At 42.3% G+C, this 24,096-nt stretch overlaps 1 protein-coding gene across 4 annotated transcripts in view; it reads left to right on the top strand.

Moving 5' to 3' along the window:
* Positions 1-24,096, top strand: part of rubcn (rubicon autophagy regulator) — a 97,045-nt gene that overhangs the window by 39,635 nt on the left and 33,314 nt on the right. For 2 of the 4 annotated variants that reach the window (XM_076279214.1, XM_076279215.1), the window contains exons 10-14: positions 9,527-9,722; positions 10,768-10,872; positions 16,811-16,885; positions 19,619-19,679; positions 20,001-20,133. In XM_076279214.1, the coding sequence (XP_076135329.1) occupies positions 9,527-9,722; positions 10,768-10,872; positions 16,811-16,885; positions 19,619-19,679; positions 20,001-20,133 (570 nt within the window). The remainder of the gene's footprint in view (positions 1-9,526; positions 9,723-10,767; positions 10,873-16,810; positions 16,886-19,618; positions 19,680-20,000; positions 20,134-24,096) is intronic. The other 2 variants (XM_076279216.1, XM_076279217.1) reach the window with 1 other exon arrangement.

Raw genomic sequence — 24,096 nt, 5'->3', positions numbered from 1 at the left:
TCTGAAATTTCTCAGGTTAATATATATTATGATTATGATGACACCCAATGGGCCTGCCTTGCATTACGCCCCCACCTGGCCAAGCGAGTAAATGTGGCAGAAAATAAAATACAAAAACAAATAGCACACGCATCAAATATGTACATTTCACAAACGCACCACGTCGGTGCTTTGTTGGATTCCGACATGTCACGGGTTGCGGCCCGCAGGTGCTCGGGCCCGCCATCGCCGCTTGCGGCTATATTTATTATTGTTATTCCACTTTTTTGCTTTCCTGTTTTTGAGGTGGTTAACATGGTCGAAACCTCTTGAAATTTGGCACACACGTCAGGTGTCACGCATCGCAGTTAGGTACAAGAGCTTGACCCCGGGCGTGGCCCAGGGACTCGCTAGCGCCCCCTTAGGTGACTGATCCCGTGGTTGGCAAATATTTTGAGGTGGTTAACATAATCGAAAACGCATGAAATTTGGCACACACATCTAGTGATACAGTGAATAGACAGGGATAAAAGCTTGGCACCGGGCGTTGCCCAGGAACTCCATAGCGCCCCCTTACGTCACAGTGACTTGTGGTTGGCATATAGTTTTAGATACACACACCAAATTTGGTGGGTGTATGTAACTCCCAAAAACAAACAACTTTTGTATTAACATGCCATTAGCCACGCCCACAGGAAGTGAGGTAATTGAGATTTTGTGCGTTGTGGACATGATCAATTTTAACGTACTCCTCCTAGACGGTTGATCCGATTCATGTCAAAGTTGGTATACATGACTCCGAGATGTTCCTGATGATAAATTGTGAAGCGTTTTTTTGATATGTTGCAATTTGACGAAATGGCGAAATTATTACTTTGAATACCCTTCCACATAAACAATAAATGTGTCATATTTCACCATGCATGGCTTGAAATGTTTTAAATTTCACAGGTCATGGAAGACCATGTTAATGATAATATTCACATGCCCATAATGCATGTTTGGCATAGCGCCACCAACTGGCAACAGAAAGAATGACAATTATACTGATGTCACATGATCAATTTGAACATACTCCTCCTAGACGGTTTGTCAGATTCATTTGAAATTTGGCAAACATTATGCCAAGATGTCGCTGATGTTAAATTGTGAAGGTATTTTTGAATGTTGTAATATATTTGATATGCTTTTAATATCTCACCACATAAACAGGAAATGTGTCATAAATCACAGTGCATTGAATGAATGGTCTGAAACTTCTCAGGTTAATAGATATCATGATTATGATGATATCCAGACACCCAATGGGCCTGCCTGGCATAGCGCCACCACCTGGCCAAGCAGGAAATGTGCCAGAAATGGACAATGCCTTAAGTGATTGATCTGAAACTTTATAAATTATTGGATATCATTATTGTGATGATATTCACATGCGTAATTCACAGGCCTAGCATAGCGCCACCTTCTGGCCAAGCAGGAAATGTGCCAGAAATGCTTTATGCTTTGAATAAATGGTCTGAAACTTCTCAGGTTAATAGATATTATGATTATGATGATATCCAGACACCCAATGGGCCTGCCTGGCATAGCGCCACCACCTGGTCAAGCAGGAAATGTGCCAGAAATGGACAATGCCTTAAGTGATTAATCTGAAAGTTTACAGACATTTTGGACGTCATTATTGTGATGATATTCACATGTGTAATTTTCATGCCTAACATAGCGCCACCATCTGGCCAACCAAAAAGTGTATCAGAAATGTTCTTTGCTTAAAATGAATGGTCTGAAATTTCTCAGGTTAATATATATTATAATTATGATGACACCCAATGGGCCTGCCTTGCATTACGCCCCCACCTGGCCAAGCGAGTAAATGTGGCATAAAATAAAATACAAAAACAAATAGCACACGCATCAAATATGTACATTTCACAAACGCACCACGTCGGTGCTTTGTTGGATTCCGACATGTCACGGGTTGCGGCCCGCAGGTGCTCGGGCCCGCCATTGCCGCTTGCGGCTATATTTATTATTATTATTGTTATTCTACTTTTTTGCTTTCCTGTTTTTGAGGTGGTTAACATGGTCGAAAATTCTTGAAATTTGGCACACACGTCAGGTGTCACGCGACGCAGTTAGGTACAAGAGCTTGACCCCGGGCGTGGTCCAGGGACTCGCTAGCGCCCCCTTAGGTGACTGATCCCGTGGTTGGCATATATTTTGAGGTGGTTAACATGGTTGAAAAGTCTTGAAATTTGACACACATATCAGGTGTCACACAAAGCAGCTAGGTAAAAAAGCTTGGCCCCGGGTATGGCCCAGAGACTCGCTAGCGCCCCCTTACGTCACAGTGACTTGTGGTTGGCATATAGTTTTAGATACACACACCAAATTTGGTGGGTGTATGTAACTCCCAAAACCAAACAACTTTTGTATTAACATGCCATTAGCCACGCCCACAGGAAGTGAGGTAATTGAGATTTTGTGCATTGTGGATATGATCAATTTTAACGTACTCCTCCTAGACGGTTGATCGATCCGATTCATGTCAAAGTTGGTATACATGACGCCGAGATGTTCCTGATTATAAATTGTGAAGCCTTTTTTTGATATGTTGTCATTTGACGAAATGGCGAAATTATTAATTTTAATACCCTTCCACATAAACAATACATGTGTCATAATTCACCATGCATGGCTTGAAATGTTTTAAATTTCACAGGTCATTGAAGACCATGTTAATGATAATATTCACATGCCCATAATGCATGTTTGGCATAGCGCCACCAACTGGCAACAGAAAGAATGACAATTATACTGATGTCACATGATCAATTTGAACATACTCCTCCTAGACGGTTTGTCAGATTCATTTGAAATTTGGCAAACATTATGCCAAGATGTCGCTGATGTTAAATTGTGAATGGATTTTTGAATGTTGTAATATATTTGATATGATTTTAATATCTCACCACATAAACAGGAAATGTGTCATAAATCACAGTGCATTGAATGAATGGTCTGAAACTTCTCAGGTTAATAGATATCATGATTATGATGATATCCAGACACCCAATGGGCCTGCCTGGCATAGCGCCACCACCTGGCCAAGCAGGAAATGTGCCAGAAATGGACAATGCCTTAAGTGATTGATCTGAAACTTTATAAAATATTGGATATCATTATTGTGATGATATTCACATGCATAATTCACAGGCCTAGCATAGCGCCACCTTCTGGCCAAGCAGGAAATGTGCCAGAAATGCTCTATGCTTTGAATAAATGGTCTGAAACTTCTCAGGTTAATAGATATTATGATTATGATGATATCCAGACACCCAATGGGCCTGCCTGGCATAGCGCCACCACTTGGTCAAGCAGGAAATGTGCCAGAAATGGACAATGCCTTAAGTGATTAATCTGAAAGTTTACAAACATTTTGGATATCATTATTGTGATGATATTCACATGTGCAATTTTCATGCCTAACATAGCGCCACCATCTGGCCAACCAAAAAGTGTATCAGAAATGTTCTTTGCTTAAAATGAATGGTCTGAAATTTCTCAGGTTAATATATATTATGATTATGATGACACCCAATGGGCCTGCCTTGCATTACGCCCCCACCTGGCCAAGCGAGTAAATGTGGCAGAAAATAAAATACAAAAACAAATAGCACACGCATCAAATATGTACATTTCACAAACGCACCACGTCGGTGCTTTGTTGGATTCCGACATGTCACGGGTTGCGGCCCGCAGGTGCTCGGGCCCGCCATCGCCGCTTGCGGCTATATTTATTATTGTTATTCCACTTTTTTGCTTTCCTGTTTTTGAGGTGGTTAACATGGTCGAAACCTCTTGAAATTTGGCACACACGTCAGGTGTCACGCATCGCAGTTAGGTACAAGAGCTTGACCCCGGGCGTGGCCCAGGGACTCGCTAGCGCCCCCTTAGGTGACTGATCCCGTGGTTGGCAAATATTTTGAGGTGGTTAACATAATCGAAAACGCATGAAATTTGGCACACACATCTAGTGATACAGTGAATAGACAGGGATAAAAGCTTGGCACCGGGCGTTGCCCAGGAACTCCATAGCGCCCCCTTACGTCACAGTGACTTGTGGTTGGCATATAGTTTTAGATACACACACCAAATTTGGTGGGTGTATGTAACTCCCAAAAACAAACAACTTTTGTATTAACATGCCATTAGCCACGCCCACAGGAAGTGAGGTAATTGAGATTTTGTGCGTTGTGGACATGATCAATTTTAACGTACTCCTCCTAGACGGTTGATCCGATTCATGTCAAAGTTGGTATACATGACTCCGAGATGTTCCTGATGATAAATTGTGAAGCGTTTTTTTGATATGTTGCAATTTGACGAAATGGCGAAATTATTACTTTGAATACCCTTCCACATAAACAATAAATGTGTCATATTTCACCATGCATGGCTTGAAATGTTTTAAATTTCACAGGTCATGGAAGACCATGTTAATGATAATATTCACATGCCCATAATGCATGTTTGGCATAGCGCCACCAACTGGCAACAGAAAGAATGACAATTATACTGATGTCACATGATCAATTTGAACATACTCCTCCTAGACGGTTTGTCAGATTCATTTGAAATTTGGCAAACATTATGCCAAGATGTCGCTGATGTTAAATTGTGAAGGTATTTTTGAATGTTGTAATATATTTGATATGCTTTTAATATCTCACCACATAAACAGGAAATGTGTCATAAATCACAGTGCATTGAATGAATGGTCTGAAACTTCTCAGGTTAATAGATATCATGATTATGATGATATCCAGACACCCAATGGGCCTGCCTGGCATAGCGCCACCACCTGGCCAAGCAGGAAATGTGCCAGAAATGGACAATGCCTTAAGTGATTGATCTGAAACTTTATAAATTATTGGATATCATTATTGTGATGATATTCACATGCGTAATTCACAGGCCTAGCATAGCGCCACCTTCTGGCCAAGCAGGAAATGTGCCAGAAATGCTTTATGCTTTGAATAAATGGTCTGAAACTTCTCAGGTTAATAGATATTATGATTATGATGATATCCAGACACCCAATGGGCCTGCCTGGCATAGCGCCACCACCTGGTCAAGCAGGAAATGTGCCAGAAATGGACAATGCCTTAAGTGATTAATCTGAAAGTTTACAGACATTTTGGACGTCATTATTGTGATGATATTCACATGTGTAATTTTCATGCCTAACATAGCGCCACCATCTGGCCAACCAAAAAGTGTATCAGAAATGTTCTTTGCTTAAAATGAATGGTCTGAAATTTCTCAGGTTAATATATATTATAATTATGATGACACCCAATGGGCCTGCCTTGCATTACGCCCCCACCTGGCCAAGCGAGTAAATGTGGCATAAAATAAAATACAAAAACAAATAGCACACGCATCAAATATGTACATTTCACAAACGCACCACGTCGGTGCTTTGTTGGATTCCGACATGTCACGGGTTGCGGCCCGCAGGTGCTCGGGCCCGCCATTGCCGCTTGCGGCTATATTTATTATTATTATTGTTATTCTACTTTTTTGCTTTCCTGTTTTTGAGGTGGTTAACATGGTCGAAAATTCTTGAAATTTGGCACACACGTCAGGTGTCACGCGACGCAGTTAGGTACAAGAGCTTGACCCCGGGCGTGGTCCAGGGACTCGCTAGCGCCCCCTTAGGTGACTGATCCCGTGGTTGGCATATATTTTGAGGTGGTTAACATGGTTGAAAAGTCTTGAAATTTGACACACATATCAGGTGTCACACAAAGCAGCTAGGTAAAAAAGCTTGGCCCCGGGTATGGCCCAGAGACTCGCTAGCGCCCCCTTATGTCACTGTGACTTGTGGTTGGCATATAGTTTTAGATACACACACCAAATTTGGGGGGTGTATGTAACTCCCATAAACAAACAACTTTTGTATTAACATGCCATTAGCCACGCCCACAGGAAGTGAGGTAATTGAGAATTTGTGCGTTGTGGACATGCTCAATTTTAACGTACTCCTCCTAGACGGTTGATCCGATTCATGTCAAAGTTGGTATACATGATGCCAAGATGTTCCTGATTATAAATTGTGAAGGTTTTTTTTGATATGTTGTAATTTGACGAAATGGCGAAATTATTCATTTTAATACCCTTCCACATAAACAATAAATGTGTCATAATTCACCATGCATGGCTTGAAATGTTTTAAATTTCACAGGTCATTGAAGACCATGTTAATGATAATATTCACATGCCCATAATGCATGTTTGGCATAGCGCCACCAACTGGCAACAGAAAGAATGACAATTATACTGATGTCACATGATCAATTTGAACATACTCCTCCTAGACGGTTTGTCAGATTCATTTGAAATTTGGCAAACATTATGCCAAGATGTCGCTGATGTTAAATTGTGAATGGATTTTTGAATGTTGTAATATATTTGATATGATTTTAATATCTCACCACATAAACAGGAAATGTGTCATAAATCACAGTGCATTGAATGAATGGTCTGAAACTTCTCAGGTTAATAGATATCATGATTATGATGATATCCAGACACCCAATGGGCCTGCCTGGCATAGCGCCACCACCTGGCCAAGCAGGAAATGTGCCAGAAATGGACAATGCCTTAAGTGATTGATCTGAAACTTTATAAAATATTGGATATCATTATTGTGATGATATTCACATGCATAATTCACAGGCCTAGCATAGCGCCACCTTCTGGCCAAGCAGGAAATGTGCCAGAAATGCTCTATGCTTTGAATAAATGGTCTGAAACTTCTCAGGTTAATAGATATTATGATTATGATGATATCCAGACACCCAATGGGCCTGCCTGGCATAGCGCCACCACTTGGTCAAGCAGGAAATGTGCCAGAAATGGACAATGCCTTAAGTGATTAATCTGAAAGTTTACAAACATTTTGGATATCATTATTGTGATGATATTCACATGTGCAATTTTCATGCCTAACATAGTGCCATCATCTGGCCAACCAAAAAGTGTATCAGAAATGTTCTTTGCTTAAAATGAATGGTCTGAAATTTCTCAGGTTAATATATATTATGATTATGATGACACCCAATGGGCCTGCCTTGCATTAAGCCCCCACCTGGCCAAGCGAGTAAATGTGGAAGAAAATAAAATACAAAAGCAAATAGCACACGCATCAAATATGTACATTTCACAAAACGCACCACGTCGGTGCTTTGTTGGATTCCGACATGTGATGGGTTGCGGCCTGCAGGTGCTCGGGCCCGCCATTGCCGCTTGCGGCTATATTTATTATTATTATTATTATTATTATTAGGGCCCGAGCACCGAAGGGCGCAAGGCCCTATTGTTTTTGTAAGGATTATTATTATTATTATTATTATTATTATTATATTAACTTTGTCTCAGAGCGTTTTCCTTTTTTGAGGTGGTTAACATGGTCGAAAACGCTTGAAATTTGGCACACATATCAGGTGTCACGCAAAGCAGTTAGGTACAAGAGCTTGGCCCTGGGCGTGGCCCAGGGACTCAGTAGCGCCCCCTTAGGTGATTGAGGCAGTGGTTGGCACATACTTTCAGCTAGACGCATCAAATTCGGTAGGTATGTGTATCTCCCCAAGATGAACAACTTTCGTATGTACAATGCATTAGCCACGCCCAACAGGAAGTGAGGTATTTGGGATTTTGTGCGGACTAAAATGTGATGAATTGTGATGCCAGAAGACGTTCTTCCCATCGGTGAAAACGCATGAAATTTGGCACACACGTCAAGAGGTACCATGAATACACAGGGGAAAAGCCTTGGCACTGGGCTTGGCCCAGGAACTCCATAGCGCCCCCTTATGTCACTGTGACTTGTGGTTGGAATATAGTTTTAGATACACACACCAAATTTGGTGGGTGTGTGTAACTCCCAAAAACAATCAACTTTTGTTTTAACATGCCATTAGCCACGCCCACAGGAAGTGAGGTAATTGGGATTTTGTGCATTGTGGACATGATCAATTTTAACGTACTCCTCCTAGACGATTGATCCGATTCATGTGAAAGTTGGTATACATGATGCCAATATGCTTCTGATTCTAAATTGTGAAGCTTTTTTTGATATGTTGTAATTTGACGAAATGGCGAAACTATGAATTTTAATACCCTTCCACGTTAACAATAAATGTGTCTTAATTCACCATGCATGGCTTGAAATGTTTTAAATTTCACAGGTCTTTGAATACCATGGTAGTGATGATATTCACATGCCCATAATGTATATTTGGCATAGCGCCACCACCTGGCAACAGAAAGAATGGCAATTACATTGATGTTACATGATCAATTTTAACATACTCCTCCTAGACGGTTTGCCGGATTCATGTGAAATTTGGCTAACATTATGCCAAGATGTTGCTGATGTTAAATTGCGAAGGGATTTTTGATATGTTGTAATATGTCATGATTTTAATATCTCACCATATAAACTGGAAATGTGTCATATAATCACAGTGCATTGAATGAATGGTCTGAAACTTCTCAGGTTAATAGATATCATGATTATGATGATATCCAGACACCCAATGGGCCTGCCTGGCATAGCGCCACCACCTGGCCAAGCAGGAAATGTGCCAGAAATGGAAAATGCCTTAAGTGATTGATCTGAAACTTTATAAAATATTGGATATCATTATTGTGATGATATTCACATGCGTAATTCAAAGGCCTAGCATAGCGCCACCATCTGGCTAAGCAGGAAATGTGCCAGAAATGCTCTATGCTTTGAATAAATGGTCTGAAACTTCTTAGGTTAATAGATATTATGATTATGATGACACCCAATGGGCCTGCCGTACATTGCGCCCCCACCTGGCCAAGCAAATACATGTGGCAGAAAATAAAATACAAAAACAAATAGCACACGCATCAAATATGTACATTTCACAAACGCACCACGTCGGTGCTTTGTTGGATTCCGACATGTCACGGGTTGCGGCCCGCAGGTGCTCGGGCCCGCCATTGCCGCTTGCGGCTATATTTTATTATTATATCTGCAGCACCAGCTGATTTTAACTCTGTTGAAGAGGATATATTTAGAACTTGTCATTATTTCAATAAATTTGACAATTTTAAGCTTGACCTACCACTTTCTTAGAGCGATGAGGGACAGGTGGGACTCGAGAATGCCTCCTTGATCAAAGTGGGGTATGAAAGAAAAAGTTTGAGAACCACTGAGTTAAGCTAACACACCCACCATTTAAACACCTCACTGAAACTAACACCCACCATTTAAACACCTCAGTGAAGCTAACATGCCCACCATTTAAACACTTCAGTGAAAGTCAAGTGTTTGTCTTGGGAATTTATGGATATATGTTGCCATATTGTATGCTGCATGTATGTACATGCTATGGCTGTATACAAGTAAAACTGAAATATTGTATATTGTAATATATCAATTTCCTGACCCCTCACTTCCGCACTTTGTGCAGGAGAACGCTCACTTCAGTATCTCTTTGTGCAGGAGAACGCTCACTTCAGTATCTCGGAGTCGCTGATCGCTGCCATCGAGCTGATGAAGTGTAACGTGCGCCGGCAGCAGGAGGCCGAGGAGGAGGGCGACAGCGACAATGAGATCCAGCAGCTCAAGCAGAAGATTCGTCTGCGCAGGCAGCAGATCCGTCGCAGCCGGCTGCCGCCCAACAGCCTCTCACACCACGGTAACAACCTCTTACATTCCACAAGAGCCACCTCTTGCACCATGGCAACAACCTCTTACATTCCACAAGAGCCACCTCTTGCACCATGGCAACAACCTCTTACATTCCACAAGAGCCACCTCTTGCACCATGGCAACAGACTCTTACATTCCACAAGAGCCACCTCTCGCACCATGGCAACAACCGCTTACATTCCACAAGAGCCACCTCTTGCACCATGGCAACAACCTCTTACATTCCACAAGAGCCACCTCTTGCACCATGGCAACAACCTCTTACATTCCACAATAGCCACCTCTCACACCACGGCAACAACCTCTTACATTCCACAAGAGCCACCTCTTGCACCATGGCAACAACCTCTTACATTCCACAAGAGCCACCTCTTGCACCAGCAGCGTGTGGAACCACAGTGACATTCTGTCTCACTGCAGTAACAGTCTTCCTCACCTCAGTAACAGATCAGGTGATGAGTGCATTGAATGTATGGAATGTTGTGTCCCCGCAATAGTAAACAGTGTTTGTGTAACAAATGTATTGCAAACGTGCCAATTACCAACCATTTCGTTTGAAAATTCTAAAACAACAATGTTTTTTAATGCATCAAAATAACTTTTGATAAATGAACCTTACATTTTTCAGTAGCTATAGGTGTGTAGATTTGGTTCTTACCGGGGCTTTTACTGCCTGAAATATCCGATTTTGTTTACCACGCTCGGAGTTTAGTGCTTGGCTGGTGGGTGCCTATTCCCAACCTTTCTCACGGCACATCAACGGTTAGCCCAAGAATTCTTGTCGCAAATCAAAATTCCACTGAAGCTCCAAGCGGATTTGTACACACAGCCTTACAACACTATTTACAGCTCTTCGAGTCACGATAAAATGTAATGGTGTGGGTGCATGCGTTTCTTTAGGAATCCGCCGTCTTGGTTTGTATAGAAATGAATATGGTTGGAAATACAGGATGGTTGATAATAGCTGACGTTATGATAACTACCGTGGAATGTATATGTAATCTTTTGGTTCCCCTGCTGTTCCATTCCAGCATTCCATTCCACAGACAGTGGAGGATCCTGCCGAAGCTCCCAGGATTCTGTTCACCTGTCGGACTCTGGCTCTGCTGGAGAGGTGGAGGAGTGTGAGCTGAAAGGTAGAGAGAGAGTGTGTGTGTGTGTGTGTGTGTGAGTATGTGCGTGTGTTGGTGTGTGAGTATGTGCGTCTGTTGGTGTGTGTGTGAGTGTGTGTGTGTGTGTGTGTGTGTGTGTGAGTATTAGAGATGCGCGGTTCGCGGTTACAGCCGCGGACTCCGCGGTTAAACCGCGGATCGGGCGGATGACGTGAAGAAATATAATATTTTAATTAAATTCGGGCGGGTGGCGGTTGAACCAATCAAATGAAAAAAATATAGCCTATACATTGTTAAATTGTGTTACCTACATCCGAAAAAAACACTTTGAAATCGTCAAATTTTCATCAGGCAGTTTGGCCTAGTTGCTTCTATGCATGCTGCTTTGTTTATCTATCAGAGACGGTGTTGCGGAATTGGTGTATTCCGATGTTTCACTGAGCAACCCCTCACGCACGCACACACACACACACACACACACACACACACACTAAAGGTAACAAAGTTTAAATTAAGGAGCCTATCGTAGCCTACCAGCATGTTTTCCTCTCCAGTGTGCAATAAGAAAGTAGAATAGGCTACAGTCCAAGTTGACCGATGATTAATCTCTCATGTCACGTTGGTAGGCCACTAAGCAAATCTGCAACCTATGAGCCCAGCTGCCAGTATTGGAGGAGGCCTAAACATCTTGTAGACGAGACTGACTGGGTTATTTTGTTTCGATATTATATATAAAACACAGTCATTGTAGCCTACCATTCAGGGAATAGGCATGTAAAAGGGAGACCGATTATGGAGTGTTATGAAGAACTGACATCGGGCAATGGCAGTGCGAGATGTTCAGAACCTAAGAGCTAAAACTTCTACAAGCTCAGTAACATCCACAGCGGGAAAAAGAAGGTAAAAAAAATTGTCGGAAAACTTAGATGTGTAAGGCAAGCAAGCAAGTTTGGCGGTTGTTACTAAAAATGTGAACGTGCACGTTGCACTGCTGTGCGGTGGACTTTCGGAATGAATAGAGTCGGCGTTTCTTTAATATCGAAAAAGACACGCTCTCTTCCCATGCAGTCAAAATGAATGGGAGTCTTCTTCAGAACAGGCTTGTCATAGTGTCACCCTGACATGACAGTGCGTAAAGTAGCCTATAATGTGAATGACTTATTTTATTAAGGATTTCTTTCTTTTTGCAAAAAATAAAGTAGGCCTACAATAGGCATTAATTAGTAGGCTAAATAGCAGCATGTTGAAATGATGTGCCAAATTGCGTTTTTTATTACAATGATAAAATTGTAGGCTACAGGCCGATGTGCGTTTTATTTGGAGACTTTTGCGAGACAGAGACCTAGTTTGCTGCTGATATTCTGGGGATAGGCTACAACATAGCCAATGTAGGACTTTAGCCTTTTAATATATTTGCTGCATTGGATCAGTCTTTCTAGAACAGGCAAGAGCTTAGCCTCACGTCAGCAGCACCGCATCACCCATATACATTAAAACAACCAGCGGATGGCGGGTGCGGTTTTGAAAATTGGTCAAAAAACGTTGGTGCGGATGGATGGCGGATGGATGATAAGTTTTGCTATGCGGTTACGGTTGAAATAATAGCCCATCCGCGCATCTCTAGTGAGTATGAGTATAAGCGTGTGAGTGTGCGTGTGTTGGTGTGTGTGAGTGTGCGTGTGTTGGTGTGTGAGAGAGTGTGTGTGTGAGTATGTGCGTGTGTTGGTGTGTGAGTGTGTGCGTCTGTTGGTGTGAGTGTGCGTGTGTTGGTGTGTGTGAGTGTGTGTGTGTGAGTATGTGAGTGTGTGTGTATGAGTGTGTGTGTGTGTTGTTGTGTGTAAAGGAACACTTGTTGTTGTTGTCGTTCTTCTGACTGATAATCATGTCCATCATGCCTTCATCAATCATTATTCATATTGCCGTGCAGTACTTCAAACCATTAGCACAGGCTTGAATTCAGCTTTAACAGCATAACAATATGCATGATTCTTAAGCCCACTGCACACAGACACACTCTATTTCAGGACCGTATCTGCACAGTGCTTTGCACTGTTTGTATTTGTTATCGGTGTTGCACCAACGTTGGCCTTTGGCTGGTCAGAGATGAGTCCAGTCTGGGGTCAGTCTGACACCAAAGAGGAGTGCTACTGGGGGTGTGTGAGAGAGTGTGTGTGTGTGAGTGTGTGTATATACGAGGAGTGCTACTGGGGGTGTGCTCCCATGAGCCTACAGCATGGGCAGAGCCACACTAACAGCTGATGGAGTGTGTGTGTGTATCTGTGTGAGTGCGCGCACGTCTCCGAAGTTCTGGGAGTCTCCCGATAGCGGCTTCCTGACGCCCGCAAATTAGATCAAATCTCCCGGAATCTAGAAGGAACAAGAACGCGCAAGCCAGACCGGGAATTCAAATCGCGTGTGCATCTGAGTTTAGCGCACACACGACGGAGAGGGAGAGAGAGGGGTGATGCGTGTGTGCCTGAAGTGCATCCAAGACAGAGAGCATCCTGGCCTGTTTTGCTAAATCAACCAATCAATTTTCAGTGTAGGTGGGCTTTTATCTTTTTTCTCCCGAACTAAATTAATCAGTTCAGTGTATCTAGGAACAGGAGCGTCATGGCAGAGTCAGTGGCCCCCAAAAAGGAACATTTAAGACCCATTTCACATCAGACTACACTAGGGGTGAACGATTTTGGAAAAAAATCTAATTGCGATTTTTCTCACCAATATTGCGAGTGCGATGCGATTATTTTTAAGCTCTTTATCTTCTGTCTTATTCAACAAAGACAAGCAATATATTATTCTATAGTATGACCAACACAAAATTAGATAAGTTAAACATAAACTGTTCTTTCCTGGAGCCCAGGCCTATGTTATGATGGCATTAGGTCATTGAATAAGATTGATGAATGAAATATTTTTTATTTAACTATTTTAATCACATTAGTAGACCTATATTTGTTGAACTTCCAGCCTTGTAAACATTTAATGATTCTGATTCGTTTCTATTTTGTTTCTATTTCATGTAGATAGAACCTTCTTTCGATAGTTAACAAATACATGCAGTGGCACTGACACGGCTTCTCATTGTCCTGTGCTCTCCATAAACGCGCGCGCACGCCCACACCCACGCCCACACACACACACACACACAGACCCGCTCCTCTCCTCTGTAGGCTACTTGCACGTGAATCGGAACAAACTACTGTAGATTGTTGTAGCGCAAATAAATGCGGCCGAATGACCGTTCGGCTCGGTGTTAACTAAAGGTTAGCATCATCAACACCGCAGCGCAATACGCATGCATGCAAATTAACTAGTTTGTTCATATCACAACAAAGCCAATCGCGGAGACAAAACTCTTTAAACAGGCAAAGTTATCAGCAGTTAGCAGCATGTATGTAGCCTAGAGCCTTAGTAAGCTAATGTTAGAACAGCTGGGTTTTTGGTGGTTAGCCGTGTCAACTACTTGCGGATAACATTATGCATCAATTCATTACCTGTGAGATTAAATGTTTGTGCCGCCAACCCCCTTTGATATCGCAAATGCCCCCACTGTCACTGTACTCCAGTAAACAAAGTCCCCAGTGCACAGGTGAATGGCTGCTGTGCAGCCTAAACAGTCGTGGAGTTTTAATCGTCAACTGGACAAGCGAACGAAGTTACCAGCCAGAGTAGCAGCACAGGGGAATTATGAACTAGAACCAGGGACATGGCAGGTTCGGGCAAAAGGTAATGAAGAGGTTTTTAACCAAAGTAGCTCTACTGATCAGACCTTTCTTGACACTGTTAGCTGGTCCTCTTGTTTACGTTTTTTGCTTTTTCAATGGTCGGTGAGAAGAGTCGGTGGCGCGTCGGCAAGCGCAAGTATAAATGCGTTTTGTTGACGTCACATATTACAAATCGCAGCCTTTGCGGTTTGAAAATCGTGTTTCATCATATCGCGATATTATCGCAAATGCAATAAATCGTTCAGCCCTAGACTACACAAAAGTGTACCCTTGTCTCATGAGAGTAAAACATAATGATAGTCTTGCACACTGCACTGTTTGTAGCATTGCCCATGGCTGCAAAAGACTTGTTGAGGTGAGTTTAACAAGTGTCATTTAATTTGCTATTATTCAGGCCTATACTAGATGGCTAGTTGCCAAAGCTAAATTCTTTCAGAATTTCTTTGATTTGAATATTTTTTGGTAATGCTTCGTGTAGGTCTTAAATTTCAATCTTTATGATCTTAAAATGTCTTAAAAAGGTCTTAAATTTGACTTACTGAAACTTGCAAGAACCCTGCAAGAACAAGTGTTGACTGTGACCTGGAGAGTGGGGATTTAGAGCTGGGTCAGAATATTAATAATAATAATAATAATAATAATAATATTAGGGCTGTCAAAATAACGTGTTAATTTTGATTAATTACAGAAATATTAACGCATTAAAAAATGAACGCTGATTAATCGCATTTCATTGACATTTGACACAGGGCAGTCTGGCTATAGTGATTGAAGGAGGCAGATGAGAAAGCACTTCTTTGAATGAAACATTTAGCCTATAGGCCAACTTTACCTAACCCTACCTTTTAAAAAAGAACGGCCAGACTAATCTGTTAAACTGTTGACAGGAACATCAATCTACTATTTCTGCAGTAAGGAATTTCCGTTGCCTACCATAGGAGTTCGTCAAGTATCACCTCAATGCAAAGCATTACGGAGGTGCGAGTTAGCAGCAGACCTCTTGATGATGATAATGCTAGCTGAGTTAGCAACACACCTCTTGATGATGATGATAATGCTAGCTGAGTTAGCAGCACACAGTTAGCACACCTCTTGATGATGATAATGCTAGCTGAGTTAGCAACACACAGTTAGCACACCTCTTGATGATGATGATAATGCTAGCTGAGTTAGCAGCACACCTCTTGATGATGATGATAATGCTAGCTGAGTTAGCAGCACACCTCTTGATGATGATAATGCTAGCTGAGTTAGCAGCACACAGTTAGCACACCTCTTGATGATGATAATGCTTGCCGCCAGCCGCCATGTGCACTTGTAGGCTATGCTGCTTGTCTCGTTTTCCTACTGTTTAGTTTAATATTTTTCTACTCAAACGTGAACTGCTCCATTTCTTATCCTGGACTGCGGGACAGAAAAGGCAACAACCTAGTAATTATGTGAATAAAAATCTACAACATAGCCAAAAAAAAGGATGAATCAGAGGGGGTATATCACATTTTACCTTGGTGTTAGGGTAGCCTACTCTGCACATGCCATTGACGGTGAGTGGTAACTTCAGTCATTTACATTTATTATGCAAAAAATCTGACACCAGGCACTACGCTGATGCCTGAGCCAAAGGGAAAATTATAATAAAAGGGAAAGACGTTGAACTTTAAAGTCTATAATGTTGGTTTGGCTCTTCATTGATTCACTCATCTGCCAAAATTGACTACGGTCTTTGGTGTTTTTAAAGATCCTTTTTAATACTACTACTACTAGGCTGGCTGCATGTATTAAACATGAACAGCAAAGACTACATAACAGACGGAGACTGTGCTCCAGACAGCGGGTACATAAGCTACGTTACCATTTCAAGCTTTCTTTGATAGGCTAATCCTACAGTCATATTAGCTACAAAAGACAGTGACAGCTCCACCAACCTGCCGCTGAGTGGGCTGTAAACAAGGCTGTGCTTTGCAGGTAATTGATGCCTATCGATTTCTACGTGCTAGGTAGCTGACAGATAGATCGTACATGGCTTCAGATGTATTTTTTGGTTACAAAACCTGACTTTTTATATTTAATAGTGCATATTTCTCGCTAACTTTTGTAAAATATCGGGCCACAAACCCTGAACTTACTTGTTGATACAGAAATAAGGGCTTCTATGAGTTAGCACCGCCATCTTGGATAACGTTTTTGAGTTAACTTTCAAGCAACGAATGTGTGTGTATGTGTGTGTCCTGCAGATGGCTGTGGGTGCGAGGCCTTGATGGTGGTTTCTCAGAGTGGCCTATCCCTGTCGCTCGCTTCCCTCTTCTCAGGTACCTGCAGGGAGCAGGGTGGGTGGGCAAACAACACCTGACAGATAGTCGCCAACTCTGGCTCACATCCGGCTCAGATTAGGGCCCAATCTAAGTATATATACTCTTTTGATCCCGTGAGGGAAATTTGGTCTCTGCATTTATCCCAATCCGTGAATTAGTGAAACACACACAGCACACAGTGTGGTGAAGCACACACTAATCCCGGCGCTGTGAGCTGCCTGCATCAACAGCGGCGCTCGGGGAGCAGTGAGGGGTTAGGTGACTTGCTCAAGGGCACTTCAGCCGTGGCCTACTGGTCGGGGTTCGAACCGGCAACCCTCCGGTTACAGGTCCAAAATGCTAACCAGTAGGCCACGGCTGCCCCTAAATCTGGTGCTGGTCCCAACCAGCTCCTATGCAGATTTAGGCCTGTTGGTCTTTTTCACATACGGGACTGATCTGATGCCAAAAACACTCCAGAGTCTGTGGCTGTCTGTCAGCGCAGCTTGTTGCACTAGAGATAACCCTACAGGCTAAACACAAAGCAAAGCGAGTCTGTGGCTGTCGGTGCAGTTTATTGCAGTAGAGCCAATCATACAGGCTAAATGCAAAGCAGAGCGAGTCTGTGGCTGTCAGTGCAGCTTGATGCACTAGAGATAACCCTACAGGCTAAACAGTGCAGCTTGATGCACTAGAGATAACCCTACAGGCTAAACGCAAAGCAGATCCTGCTTACAACACCGGACCGCTCAGGCATGCACACGTTATCTGGAAAATGTACTGCCGAGTCTCTGGTAGGAACATTTTGTAAGTGTGTGTGTGTGTGTGTGCGCATGCTTATGTTAGACTGTGTGTGTGTGTGTGTGTGTGCATGCTTGCTTATGTTACTGTGTATGCGTGGGAGGAATTGTTCACTTCAGTTCTGCAGTTTTACTCCTGAGTAGAATTAACTGCCATTTTTGTTTGTATTCGTCTAATTAACTTCGGTCGGTTTTCTGGCGTCCTGTCTTTGTTTGTACAGCTTGTGCTTTCTGATGGCTCTCTGAAATTCCATCTTGCTTTGATGATTAGTCAGCTCAGGCGACACCAGACTCACCTCTACAGATTAGTCACCTCTACAGATTAGTCAGCTCAGGCATGATGCCAGACTCGCCTCTACAGATTAGTCACCTCTACAGATTAGTCAGCTCAGGCGACACCAGACTCACCTCTACAGATTAGTCACCTCTACAGATTAGTCTGCTCAGGCATGATGCCAGACTCACCTCTACAGATTAGTCACCTCTACAGATTAGTCATTTTAGGCATGATGCCAGACTCACCTCTACAGATTAGTCACCTCTACAGATTAGTCAGCTCAGGCGACACCAGACTCACCTCTACAGATTAGTCACCTCTACAGATTAGTCAGCTCAGGCGACACCAGACTCACCTCTACAGATTTACTTCCTGAAAATGTTTGCTCCTTCCGCTCTCCCTCTTTGGCAGTTAATGTCCTGCTTTGGCTGCTCTCTTGTCTGGCTTGCTTGCACACACCCATATACTTCTGAATCCAGAGCACTAAATGTTACATGTCACCCAAAAGAGAGTGCTGCTCAGCGAGGCATCACTTGAAGAGATTATCTCTAAAATGGGAAATTAATATAAAGTACAAAAATAAAGTATATAAAAGTTTATTATCGGCTTTCAGTAGCCTATTAGTGCACTCATTTAGCTCATTTCCACCAACGGCGCGGCTCGGTTTGGCTCCGTTAAGCAAAGCACAGTAGTTTTTTAGTGTTGGTAGGTGGGATGTATGTTGAGTAGCGTTCCATACAGTTAACGAGACCACAGCTTTCATAAGTATTACAAATATGTATTCAGTTCTACCGCTTTGGCTAGCTAACATTAGCTGCTAGTAAAAGACTGGAAACAATAGGTTTCTGCTCAGCACGGCTCCGTTGTTTTGGCACGCTTCGCAAATTCTGACCATGGAGACAGTAATAATTATGTTCCGTACTGTACCGAACTTAGCCACGCTGTTGGTGGAAATTGAGAACCAATTGAGAACCATCTGAAAGGGTTTTTATTTTGTGTGAATAATAAAAAAAAATCTATTTGATCTTCTTTTCCCATTTTGGACTAAAACTCTTCATTCTCACATTCATCAACATTCATCCTAGTTAGAGAAATGTACCCAGCCAACAAAAAACCATGAACTCACCAAGACATTCAGTATGAAGATTAAAATGAATTGCGATACCAACAGTATGCAATATGTCATTTTGCTTTCATCAAATATAACACCCACAGTAATGATTTAATGTTTCACTAATTTATAGAGTGTAAAGTGACACTTTGGATGAATATGTACCAGGCTCATGTAGCTTTTAGAAGTTATTATATATATACTCTTTATAAATATATAATCTATATAATAAAGTTATTATATATACTCTTTTGATCCCATTGTTATGGCTTTTCCTGCTCAGCTGAATGTCATCACAAATATTTCTTTCTTCCATCTTGTTGGTCTTGCCTGTTAAGGTATCTTTTATATGGTAATTATTTTGATAGGCCTACTGGTAATTATTATCAGTAGATAAAATCTTAATTTTTATCCATATTTATGTTCTATCACATCTTTGTCTCTCAAGGTCTATCTTCTAGTCATAGTTACGATGGAAAACTAAATTTTGATACGGTATTGTACAGGATTGTGTGCATTATGTGCTGATGTGTTCTAAAGGCAAATCTATTCCTTGCTAATAGATGCAGACATCAAGAGAAGCGTGACGTCAAGCAGCAGGTCCTTCCTCAGCTCTGAGTCCATGTGAGTGACGTTTCATGTCTTTAGTCAAGAATGCACAGGATTACATCACAGTCCACTGAGCTGAGCAAATGTAGCAAATATAATCACGATTTCAGATGTGGCTCAGGCTAATTGCAGGACCAGTGTGTTGTAGTAGCGTTATTGCTCTGTGAGCACGGTTGTCCCTGTGATCAGAGTAATGTCGATCTTGTAAATTTTTGTCTGGAGGTGTAAATCAAGAGTAATGCTATTTAAGATCTAATCTTGTGTTTTCCCAGTCATATGTCATGTTTTTGTGTCATCAGTACCATATATTTATCTGATGCTCTTATTTCACCATAGATCCCCTAGCTTCCTCCAGTCCAACTCTGCAGAGTCCGTGGCCATGGGGCTCCTACGGCAGTTTGAAGGCATGCAGCTCCCAGCAGCCTCAGACCTGGACTGGCTGGTACCAGAACATGATGCTCCTCAGAAGGTATGTGTACAGTGGGCAGTGCTTCGACTTGGCCAGCTTCACTCGCGGTCCGCACGTGGGATCACGCGGTATCACGCGACTTTAATTTGTATTTTCCCAGTGAGACGCTGCAACAACCCAAACAACCGGTAGATGGCTCAAGTGAGAAGAGTGTCTCGTAAAAAGAAATGGAGCCTGGAAAACCCTACACAGACTTCACTACAGACTTTAGCAGACTGGTTTAGAAATAATTTAATAGCCAGAAATATGCCTGCCCTGCCCTAATAAAGAAATATTTGGTTAACCGCGAGTGAATCCCGTTTGCAGCCGTAGAAGAAACGCAGGACAAATTAAACATTCTGGTTTTCTCCGAGTGCAACGATGATAGACAGACATCATTTGGACAAAATATAGAGCATATTAACCTCCGTTGTTCAGCCAAATGCCTTCCTGTTACGTCCTGTTATCACAGAGTTACAGGCGATAAACGATTTTTTAAGGTCACAAGTTTACTTCATTAGCGGTTTATTTTTTTGATTATTAAAGAGTGTTTTTCATTTAAAGGTTTGACTTCGTGCTTATTCAGTAGAGCAATTAGTGCTCTTCCCAATCCCAGACGTTCACATTGCATGTTTGTTTGTAATGGATGCAACCGCAAGATAGGCTACGAGTTTGACGGCAATGAGTTGTGAACGGACATGAACCAAGACATATAGCCCAGCAGCAAGGGACTGTTCGTTATTTATTGAAGGGGCCACCGGAGGAATTTTGAGTGCTTCAGTCAAAAATTGCATGACCCTCCCTTGCCTGCTAGAAATTGTTCAATGACCCTCCGACAGAATTGTTAAAGACATGACCCTCCACTTGCCAATTGTCGCATGTCTTCCGCCCGCGCTGCTTTGCGCCACAGCCACACACTGTGATAATGTTCTTAAATCAATCTTTCGTGAGCTTGCATGCTACCAGTCCTTCCTTTTCAAATGTGTTGCGCCTGTTTGCACAATTTCACAAATAATCATATTAATAATATGACAAATAATCCCTGTGCATGGGGACCGAAACAATGCATGCCAACTTTTTCCGTGTTTATCACGTATTTTAACTTTCCCCCGCTGTCTTGTCGTAGAATAGGCTATCCCAGATTTTAATACTCTCATAACAACCCTGCCATCGGGCCTGTCTCTGTGTTGCCCTGTTGCTACCCCTTGCCCTTCCAACGAAACAGATGTCTTTAAATCATCGTTTTCCTTACTTGAATGTCATAAACATACAACTTTATGCAGCAGAATTACGCATAGGCTACTTGGAACATAACACATTTGACAAAGGACATGTAGATGTATCGTAACACCCCCAATTATCACCACTTTTGTTCAGAAATTCTAAAACGATGTTTTTTAACACTTCAAAATAACATTTGCTAAATTAACCTTACATTTTTCAGTAGCCATAGGTGTGTAGATTTGAACAAAATCTGGTTTGGTTCTTAACGGCACATGGACGGTTAGACCGAGAATTCTTGTCGTGAAATTAAAATTCCACTGGAGCTCCAAGCGGTTGTGTACACGCAGCCTTACAACACTGTTTACAGCTCATGGTAAAATGTCATTTTTGGTACATAGCTAATTTAGATACACCTATGGTGTGGGTGGTTGCGTCTCTTTAGGAGTCCGCTGTCTTGGTTTGTATAGAAATGGATACAAGTGACACGTACACGCAAGACGGTGGAAATACGGGACCGACGGTAGGGGGAGTTCCGATATGTTGCTAGTGACAAAATATTAACTTTCAGTGTTTTACGATGTCTTTGTCATGGGGAAGTGTTTTTCCCCATGCATTTATTCTAGGCTACTGTCAGTGACTGCCGTGAGAGAAGCGGGTTCTGTGTTTCGTTCATGTCAGTGACTGACGCGAGAGAAGCGGTGTCTGTGTTGTGTTGCATTGCGTTGCGTTAATTTATTTTCATTGGGCATACCGTGCCGTGCCGTCCACAGCTCTTCAGTTCTAAATCTTGGAAGCTTGCAAGCTGAAGCTTGGTCTCACAGATGCGCTCGTGCCTTAGATCAGGGGTCCCCAACCTTTTACTTACCATGGACCGGTTTGATTCCCATTTTTTTTTCACGGACCGTGGGGGGGGTGTTTCGGGAGTTCCATGTTCCATATGTGTTGTGCATGCATTACTTGAAAAGAACTAGCTCCAGTTATGTATGAACAGTGAAGGTAACGAACTCTTAAAAACGTGAAAAACGTGAACTTGAAGAAGTGAAAATGGAACAATATGAACAATGAAAATTGAACAACTTGAAGCTACATCTATCAAGTGTGAACATGCTTAACAAAATATGGGAACAAAACATGGGAACTAAACGTGCATTACGAATATAATCAGTGGGAGCCCTGTGCTTGTTTCCCTGCAACAAGACAATGACACCCTCAGTGTGTTTGAAATGTCCGATTGCGCAATTTGGTTTTAGTTGCAGTCATTGCAGAAAACCCGGCCTCGCATAGATACGTGGTGGGATATGGTAGCAACGTTTTCAGCGCTTTTACGGCTATCTCGGGATATTCTGCTTTGGTTTTGATCCAAAAACCCGCCAGAGAGGTTTCCTCATACGCACTCTTAAGACCACCGTCATTTGCAATTTCGATCAACTGCTCTTCCTCCTGCGCTGACATGTTAGGACTATTCGGGATATTGACAAATGGCTTGCGGACCCACTCATTGGTTTGCCGTGGATCTTTGGAGGATGGGAAGTAGCCTAACGCTCAAACTCATTTGAAAGCGCAACAAGGTGATCGCGCACCAGCTGCAAGAGAAAGGGCCCTGCCTCAGTCTCTCCCAAAACCCCCACTACTGTTTGGAACATATCAAATACACCCCGTCCCCATTCGTCCCCACAAATCAAGCTTGGCTTTAAATGCAACGACTTTATTTGCCAGTTTAAAGACAGTCGTCATTCTCCCCTGGAGTGACAGGTTGAGGTCATTAAGCAACCCGAATATGCCACATCAGTCCTCATCACTAAAATGTGCAGCTAACGGTGACTTTTTTTCTGTAAGAAATCTCTGCAGCGGCTCTCGCAACTTAAACACACTGGCCAGTGTCTGCTAAAGATGCTTGTTTTTTGTTGCTCATTCTAGCAGTTTAGCTAACTTCGTGTGACACTACCGTTCGCCAAGAACTGATCAAGTGAAGTGAGCTGACCTGAGGCTGCGCAGCGCTGAAGGCAATATGTAAAGTGTTGAAGGCGGGACAGACGTAAGAAAATAGACCTTGCAAAATGCAAACATGCGTGCAATCAAACAACTGCATATAGGCCTATGCCATGTAAAAACGTGACATTATTGCGAATTAAATTGAGTTTAGTTTGCATGCATTTTTTAAAAACTCATGTCGTAGGCTACGGCCTGGTTAGGAATGTACGGGCCGCGGCCCGGTGGTTGGGGACTGCTGCCTTAGATGGCAGGAAAAATCTTCAGCCTATTAACTGACCACCCGATTCACGTTGGCTGGGGGGGAAGGGGGGCCATCAGACATTTGTGACCAGTTAATCCGCCCCTGCCCCCCAACAAATCACACCTTCCCACCTCTGACAGCTTAAAAGAACTCACAGACCTATTCACAAACCTGCGGCATTTTGCCGTGTTTTGAAATCCTATGCAGCTTTCAATAGTGAGGAAGCAATTTTGCATTGTAGGCATAACTAACATGCAATAACGCCACCAACAACAACCAAAACTAGGCTAATCATTGTCAAAATGTAAATTAAATGTAACATTATTGTGCATCAAATGAAAATGTTCTCTTTTGCAAACGTAGGCATAGTAACAGAATAATTTAATAATGTTACAAAGATACTACATCAATCCGTATGTTTCATTAGGCTACTAGGCTATTTGTTTTGCCTTATTATTGATTCATTTAGGCTAGGCCTTTTTATTCAGGGGCCGTATTCACAAAGAATTTTAAGGCTAAAAGTAGCT

Source organism: Alosa pseudoharengus, unplaced genomic scaffold (assembly GCF_046254945.1).
Source record: "Alosa pseudoharengus isolate Yale_2024_CS ecotype anadromous, Long Island Sound unplaced genomic scaffold, YU_APseudo_1.1 YU_APseudo_1.1_scf_11, whole genome shotgun sequence".
NCBI lineage: Eukaryota > Metazoa > Chordata > Actinopteri > Clupeiformes > Clupeidae > Alosa > Alosa pseudoharengus.
This window is presented reverse-complemented; position numbering and strand designations above follow the sequence as displayed.